At 37.2% G+C, this 9101-nt stretch overlaps 1 protein-coding gene across 5 annotated transcripts in view; it reads left to right on the top strand.

Annotated features, from left to right (window-relative positions):
- Positions 1–9101, top strand: part of LOC117112037 (zinc finger protein 143-like) — a 15454-nt gene continuing 6353 nt past the window's right edge. Inside the window, exons 1-4 of one of the 5 annotated variants that reach the window (XM_033255090.1) lie at positions 1–166; positions 1863–2025; positions 2523–2802; positions 6559–6792. In XM_033255090.1, coding sequence (XP_033110981.1) covers positions 1891–2025; positions 2523–2802; positions 6559–6792 — 649 coding nt within the window. In that variant the 5' untranslated portion in view covers positions 1–166; positions 1863–1890. Of the gene's footprint in view, positions 167–204; positions 307–497; positions 693–1862; positions 2026–2522; positions 2803–6555; positions 6793–9101 lie in introns of those variants that run through there. The other 4 variants (XM_033255086.1, XM_033255087.1, XM_033255088.1 and 1 more) reach the window with 4 other exon arrangements.

Below are 9101 nucleotides of genomic sequence, written 5' to 3'. Positions count from 1 at the left end.
GACGCATGCGTAGTAGGGAACGCCATATTGTAGGCGCTAAAAAGCTTTTTCTGGGTGTGTAAACCGTACAATTATCAGCAATTTGTGTCGCTATACAGACCGTTTTATAACTCAATCCACCATTTTTTTAAACAAGTAACTCTTACTCTTCAAGTTAGTTGAGCTCGTAAGTATATTTCATTTGTTCTTTTATAGAAAAAGAAGCGAAATTTTCATAGCCCGCCCCCTAGCATAGGGAAAAGGACGCATCATAATTGGTATGCTGGTAAAGTAGCATGTGTACAATTTTGATAGTTTTCTATTAAGGTATGCATTAAAATTGCTCAATCAGTAGCTATATTTTCACTTAACACTATGTTTAACAGTAAACTGTAGTTTTAAACGTGTATTTATAGAATTTGAGACTTGGTGGCGGTGTTTTATTTCGCGCCCCCAATCGATTTTGTCTCAGGATAGGCTAGAAAAATCTGTTATTGGAGGCGTGCTTCCCGCCCGTTCTTTGTTTGCCTCCCTCTCCTGGTTTACTGGCTAGCTTAGCTAGCTTTCCACTTACAATTTTACCACATTGAAAATATTAGGGAATCTCGCATGAAAACAAACCTGTTGAGTTGTTGCTGTTTGGTCCCGCATTTTGAATTAATGTACATATTAACACCTTGATGACAGCTTAACTCTGTAATATTTCCATGCATGTAGGTCTTGGCCTATGTATGTTGGCCTAGCCTAGGTTTATGATGTGTTTTAAAAAAAGCCCTAGTTTTGTGTTGTCCCCAAGACAAGAGTTTTAAGGGCCCTAGTGTAGGCCTAGTACTAGGCTTAGCCAATAGCTGCTGCCTAGGCTAGTACTAGGCCTACCCTAAATAGATTGTTTATAATAAAAATAAAAAAGTAGGGGTGAAAACTTAATTCCAAAACTTAGAGGCCAGCAGGGCCAGTAAGAAAAAAATGATACTGACCTTTCCAAAGTTTTTACAGTCTAGGCCTAGTATATTTTACAAAAAAACAATTAAAAAAAACCCAGCAAGGTGTCATTGGTTTAATAATTTGATGTTTATTACATTATAATATACTGTGCTAATATTGTAAGTAAAATGTACAATTAATTATACAGAGGTCATCTCAGTCTCAGAGGGCGAAAATCATTAATGTTTGTAAATCATAAAAACATCGTCGCAACCACCGTCTTTTTAAAATATAATTTTTTTGAGGCATCTGTGCTCGCTCTAAAGTAACATTATTTAGCATACCAACGAGGTACTTTAAAAGTTTTCTAAATATATAAACACAAAAGTTGAAAATATTACGAAGGCCTAGCGGACTTACGATCTGGGCCTACTGTAGCCTAAGGGGGTTAAACCACCACTTACTGAGATCACTCTGTACATACAAAGCGACCCATGTAGTGCATTCTTTAAAAAATTACACACATAATTAAATGTATTTTACGTATTAGATGAGAACACGAAATCATTGATTGATTAGATAGATCCACTGCGTTAAAATAACAAATAACACATTACAAGAAGTTGAAAAATTGCCATATTTAGAGGTTTTTGACGACCTTCAATAGTGCATAGTCAAGTTTTAGCACAAAATGTTATCGTAATGACCTGTTTGCTTTCAGAAATATCATCAGTGCATCTCATTTTAATGTCTAATGGCTGTTTTGGTTGAGAATTATTTTTAAAAACTGGCTACTAGCGAATTGAGTTTTTGTCACCCTCGAAGTGGTATCGTATACTGTACAAAATGAAATTTCAATATTAAAATTTGAATTACCTGTTACATCTGTAAAGGAAGTTTATTGGTTTGTTTACGTTTGTCTTGTTGCATCTTTTGTTCTGTATTTGTTGCAACTACAGGTGTGTTGTGCTTGCTTAGCTTATCACCATGGAGGGCGGTGGTGATGCAACTGTGGTAGCAGGTGATGCCCCCAGTGTTGATCCTGCTTCAATGAATGTACTGGAGACATATCTGCAGAACTTCAATCAGGAGCTCTCTTCAACAACCCAGGCAGCAGAACAGGTAACATTGCAGTGTGATGGGGGGTTACGACAAATTTCCCAAAAACTGGAGAAGGTCCGCATTTTAAAACGAAGAATTGATATTTGTAGATATATTTACAATGTTCTTCAGAGTATCAGAGATCATAGCCAAAGGTTCCACTTTCCACTAAAACGAACCTTCCACAAATTAAGTCACACTACGGGTCCTGCATTGACATAACTAATGGAAGAAACATCCATGCTAACTGTGTTATATAAATTTAACTTATTGTAAATTACTAAATTATGTCAAAGCTGATTAACATAGTATGTATCTTGTTTTACTTTGTACATTACGTAAACATGTTTAATATTCTCATGACAACCTAAGACTGTCCCCGACAATATATCACATCAGGCTGTCTCATAATGCACTGTCTGACTTCATCTTAAAGGTCAAAACAGTGTGCACCTATTTTCGTCATTGGTTGGCAGTAACATTGTACAATGCAATGTGTATCTCATTATTTCTGTCAGGGTAAAAAAGCAGTTGAAAATGAAGTATCTGTTGAAGGAGGTGCAGTTGTAGCCCAAATGCAACAAGAGATGCACACAGCTGAAGAAGTAGTAACAGAGTCACAGGTGCCTACAGAGCCGGTCAAGGAAACTGTCACAGAGGCTAGTGATGACCAGCCTGTAACCACTGTCCAAGTTGCAGACCAGGTAGTCGAGACTGTGCCAGAGCAGGTAGCAACAGTGGCTATGCAAGAAACAGAACCTATTCATGACCCATCGCAGGGTATGACATCTGTTAGTGGTATGTTGTTAGCCCTTTGCTAAGTTTAGAATTTTTGTAGTCACTGGCATTTTTAGATACTTGTAAACAAATAAGCTCAAAAATAGTGCTTGCCAACAGTTTTCACTTGCTTCTACTCTTATTGAATGTTAATGCTGAACATGTAGTTGTGCATATGGTGTTTGCTTTTTCAGTTTTTAATAATAATTGAAGCTGTATACGATAAAATATGTACCACTACAGTACTACCATTTGTTGTGAGCCCTTTTCCTGGGTGCCAAGTTGATTTTGGCTTCAATATATTCTGAGGAGACAAAGCTGCTTCTCACAGACAGGGCTGTGAAAAGTGTGCAGCAGGCAGTCGGAGGCATTGAGCATTATCCTGGAGGCATTTTTAGAAAAAAACAATTTGTTACACATCACAATACAGTATTTATACAAACAATACTTGCTCCATGCATGCGTGTAGTGAGTGTTGAATTATTAAAAATATATCCCCAAATCACCACACCACACATGTTTACCTCAACAGAAGTTGAGCAGGCTGATTGCTCGAATCGTTCATTGCTATTCAATCTGGTATTACAGTCCTATACCTTAATTATTTTATTCTTTATATCATATTATTTTCAATCGATTTTTTTCGATCTTTCTGTATTACGTAAGCTAGACCTAGAAAAGTTTCAAGGCCAATGGCCTAAGCAAGCTGGCTTTCATTGGGTGAGTGACTTATCGAGATTTTCAACAGCTGCATTAAGTTCATTCCTGGGGGATCTTGCTGATATTCAAAAATGCAAAAGTTTTAAGCGGCATTTTACAACGCCAGTGATTTTTTTACCAGGATGTACTATTTTCCAAATTTTGGGGGTTGGTGTATTATGCATTTTACCTCACGAATTTTTGCTCACTCCAAACCAGAACTGTTATTATATACTGCATGCATAGATTCCAGGCATCTGATTGGTTAAAAAGCGGGTAATAACTTCAAACATCACCCCTATGATGTAGGTTGAATGATAGTACTTTTTTCCCCTATCACGATGCAATTGCTGAGTAAAAAAGTGTCAGTCTCTCGGATTTTGTTCAAATTTTGGTATGTGGTTTCAGAAATGAAAATTTTGTTATCTAGGCCTCTTAATTAGCAAGATACGTGCTAATGAAGTTTGAGCTAATTAGCAATACCTTGCACGTTAACTGGCCATATTTCGGAAAATAAAGGACCTATTGAGCTAATTTTGGTGTCATTTTAAAGCTATTGAGTAGCTCTATAATTTTCTAAAATGCTAACTCCTCACATCAGCCATTGAAATAGTTGCTATAGATTAAAAATTCAAAGTTGAATAAATAAAATATCTTTTTTTTCCCTTCAAAATCATGCTAGAGGTACATTATGATGTAAGGAAGTTTCCCTATAAGTTTGGTGATGGGCGCTCTTAACAGTTCTGACCAATGAGCAATTATATATGGCATGTCCATTCCAAATTGCAATTTTTGTATATATTATTAACACTGTATTTCTGTATAGTAAAAACAACAGTAAACCAAATTAACCCTAACCCTAATATTTTTATATACAGTAGTGGTATGAGAAAATAGAAGATCACTTAAAAATTCAAGGTTAAAATTCATTGGGAAACGAGGTCGTCTGATAAAAAAATTAAAATAATAATTTGCCTATCCAAATGACGATATTTTGATTGCCAGTCTCTAGTATTCTAGTCTAAAAGTACAATTTGAGCCTGGTTCTCACAAGAGCCCTAGTATCCGGATCGGGAGCTAACCATTAGCGCTGACCCCTAGCACCTGCGTGAGAACGCCCGAACCGTTAGCGGTATCTGGATACCGCTAACGGTTAACAAGCGCTATCGGTTAGCAAGTTGTGGGCGTTTCTATCATCAACCAATCACACGTACGCGTGTACAATTTCCAGTTGCTTATTGGCCAGTGATTCGATCGTCGTATTTTTGGAATCCGGATTGGGATTTTCTCGCATGGACGCACGGCAGCTAACGGTTAGCACGATCCGGATCCTGCAACCCCTTGATTCGGACCACTCGTCAGTCCGTCAGCTGGCCGCAACTTAGAGCTTCAAGAGGCACACTTGTCTCATCGTGGTGAAAGAAGTTTTCTCTGACACAAGGACACAACCATGTTTTTTGTTTTGTTTCAATGAATTGTTTTTCACTTTGTTATTTCTTTGCTGGGATCTGCTGAGGACCAGGGAAAGAAAGAAGAACCAGTGAACATAATTAGCATGTGAACTCTAATGAACTCTGTACTGTCATCTGTTAAAACAAGCAGGAGGTTACCCGGGGTACATGTGTCTAGACTAATCGATGGGCAAAAGCAGCATCTACAAAGTATTAGTTATTTGCAATCTTAAAGAGGCTGAAGATATTTTCCCCCACTAGCACCACCACTATTTGCCAAGAAATTTCAACCTTGAATTTCTAAGTGATCTAACTTCATTTTCTCATACCAGTAAAAAAGTTTGGTTTACTGTTATTTACACTACTGTAGATATAAAAGTACTCTGTTAATATATACAAAAAGCACAATTTCGAATGGACATACCATATATAATTGCTCATTGGTCAGGAACCGTTAAAGCGCTCATCGCCAAACTTATAGGGAAGCTTTTTTACATTATAATGTACTTCTAGCATGATTTTGAAGAAAATAAAAAGATATTTTTTTTTATTCAACTTTGAACTTTTTAATCTGATAGAAACTATTTTAGTAGTTGATTTGAGGAGTTAGCATTTATTCAAAAAATTATAGAGCTACTAAGTAGCTTTAAAATGACACCAAAATCAGCTACAGTAAATAGGTCCTATATTTACCAAGATATGGTCAGTTAACATGCAAGGTAGGATCTGTAATTTGCTCTTTGCTATATTTTGCTCTTTTGCTGTCCCATAATTGAATACACAGTGCCTGCTTGGCTACCTTATAATGTCATTTTTCAAGCCTTGAAAAAAATCCAACGTCATTACGCTAGAGCGTACTTTGGCGGGCCGTGGAACGAACAGCCTTATTCTGACAGACTTCGGATATATACTATTCCATCACTCCACGAACGTTTCATGATCCTTCATTTATCTTTTATCATGTTGATGTTACTAATATTCAAGTTACTTGCCGTCATGTTACATCACTTAAGTTTATTGAATTGAAAAGTTCGCTCGTACCGATGCTTACAAATTTTCCCCATATATTCATTTTAGTAAACTTTTTAATTCCCTCCCTGATGAAGTCAGATGCTCCTTGCTTTTCTTGAGCAACTATTTCATTAAACTTAAATGTTGAGATTTATTAATTCCATTTGTGCCTGTTTGATCCTGATTTTGCATCGTGGTCACTTGATAATTATGAGATCCCTTGCAATATTATTTTGTATTACCTTCTTTTAATCTTATATTTTTCTAAATGATACCTATTATATCTTTTGTGTTGCTTTCTGTGTGTTGAGTGCCTTGGAGAGCCACAAGATAGTGGCACTTTTGTGTACTTTTGGTTATCCTGGGTTGGCAGCACTCTTTGTTTTTGTTTCTGTTTTTATTGTCTTTTTTAATTGTAATTTTGATTGTAATTTTAACACTTAAATTTTTGAAAAAGGTATCTCTAATTAGCTCAAACTTCAATAGCACGTATCTCGCTAATTAAGAAGCCTAGATTACCCATTTGTATAATATGGCTTTTCATCGTACCCATTTTAAAATGCTTGAAATTAGGTAATGAGGTAATAACTAGACTATACTTTATATTTGACAGTAGTGCAAGGAAATGCCCATACTGTGACCCAGGACCATGTTGATATGGACATCACTCAAACTCTGCAACTACTGGCAAATGCTTCTGCTAATCTGACAGCTCCCATCACTACCACTATTGAAGGCCATACGACCACTGATACTGTTGCCAATGTGCAGAGTGTAGCAGAGAGCATGGGGCAGGCGTTCATACAGGGAATAGAAGAGGCTGGTCAGAGTGTATCCCTTAGCACTGCAGGTAAGTTGACAAAGGTCACAACCTTCCCCTTATCCTGCTTTACTTGAGGTGTACAAAATTTATTGTTTTATTTTATGAAGCCTGAAGATTTTATAATTGTAATGTATTAGAGACTGTCCGCAACATGACAAAGGAAAGTAAACAATGGCTTGTCAGCACACTACTGTAAAAGTGGTAATTTTCGCGGTTTGGGACCCTATCACCATATTCGCACGTTGTTATTTTTGGAAATTTAAATTTTGTATCGACATAAAAAATATGCCTAGGTCTAGCCAGTGTGCTTTCCTAGCCTCATGAAGGTTGACAATGTGATAATTACAAGAAAATATGTCCCTTTGGCCTATGATTCCTATGATAAAGACTAGGATAGGTTAGTTCATCGATCAGCGATAACTTTGATCTTCGTCCAAAATCAGCGCAGAAAAAGGCAGATAAAAAGGCAAATAATTACAGTAATAGGCATATTATTACAGTTTAGTGATTAAAAATTCTATTAAATAACGATTTAAGTAAAGCCTAGCCATTTGTTGTATTACAGTATCAAGTTTTATTCTCCATCAATCGTGTGGCAGGATAATATTCCGCACTCCAGACCTTGGTTTAAAAGGCGAGTGATCGTGCAGGCGCTCTATCGCGCTCCTCTTAATTATGCGAGGAGAGCAATGAATAGCACTCCTGAATTTTTCTAGAAAGCGACAAAAAATACAAAGTTTCACTACATAGCAGGCAGCGTGTACGTTGTGTGTACTGGACTGTGAATAGATGAACTCTATACGACCTCTTTCTGCACACAGCTACCAAAATCAGATCAGGCATTGATGGATAATAACCACATGTGACAGCTAAGGATAGTGTACTTAACAATTTTGACAAGAAATAAATAGTAGGAAACTACCACCAAACAAACTTATTATTTATTAACATACTAAAATATTATACAGCAGAACCTAGTTTTTACGTACCCCAGTTATACGAACCCTCGGTTTTACGTACGCCTCGTATCGACGTTGGGTGTCAAAACCCCAGAAAATATTCAAAACAAACACCCCTTTTCCACCATAAATAAAAAGAGATTTGTCACTTTCTGTCTGCTTATTATTTTACTACTATAACAACAAACAAACCATATGCAAAGTATTTTCATTAAACAGCAACGTTGATTGAGTCAATACTGGGCTGTTATAATCTAAAACCATGTGAACTGAGCGAGATGAAGAGCTACAGATGGTGCTCAAAATAATCGCTTTCCTGTGGGAAAACTCGTCTGATCAAGTTTTCTACACAAAGCTGAGTATGCATAATTTCGTACACGAACGCTAATTGGTTGCCTAGGTAACATTGTATGTTCGTTCATAACATATGTTTTAGGTACGTATTAGGTCGAAGGTCACCAAATTTTATTTTTAGTAAGTATTTTTGTTTTATTTTCTTTTAGTACATTTACTTATTTAAATAAATGATTACTAAGCAGACATTTTTTTCCATTTCGCGATAGCTTTAAAGTTTCAAAGTGAAAATTGCCACAGTGTCACAGATAGGTCTAGTGCTAAAATTACTGTAATGGCCGTTGACTAAATTTTGCGGCTTGGGGTTTCCCCTTTTGTTGTTGCGTACTGAGAATGCTGTGACTGTACCGCATGGTTTGCAGCATGTACTTGACATTTAACTAAACACAGGCCAAATTGCTGCTGTAAGAGGGACATGTTACCAGAGCCATAGCCAGAGATGAAAAAAGCATTGCTGCAAACCTAAATATTGGGGTTTTTAAAGTAAAGTTATGTGTTGTGGAAAACCACAATATCTGAGCGGCTCTAGGATGTAATTTATGGGGGAGGGGGCTAAGATGTTCGACTGGGGGCTAAGTATTTATGGTTGTAACTATAGTCGAAGGCCCGAGCCGGGCGTGGGTATGGGAGGGGAAGTCCCTTCCAAAAACGAGATTTGTAAAATTTCTAGACTAGTAGATGGCCGGAAATGGCTGTAATGGAAAAATTAGGCCAATTTTTTTTTTTTTCTTTTCGGCCCAACTGCCCGACGAGCTTTGGCCGGTGGGGGTGGGGGCTTGTTCAGACCGATGGGGGGGCTTTACCCCTCTGCCCCCGCTGGTGCCGCCACTGTATCTGAGGAAAGTTGTGAATTTTAGATGAGGCAAGTGCATTGTCTGCCACATGTTGACTATGGCTCTGGCTACAGTATTATTAAGTATAAAATACTGTAGAGTGACTGTTGAAGACAAATACCAGTAAATTATTCCAACATAGTATGCCTTCTGAAGTACAGCTTTTATTGTCAAATGCAGACTCTCATTT

Source organism: Anneissia japonica, unplaced genomic scaffold (assembly GCF_011630105.1).
Source record: "Anneissia japonica isolate Jap-2015-1 unplaced genomic scaffold, ASM1163010v1 scaffold699_len907043_cov185, whole genome shotgun sequence".
Classification (NCBI taxonomy): domain Eukaryota; kingdom Metazoa; phylum Echinodermata; class Crinoidea; order Comatulida; family Comatulidae; genus Anneissia; species Anneissia japonica.
Note: the sequence above shows the minus strand (reverse complement) of the source record. Positions and strands in the feature narration are given on the sequence as shown.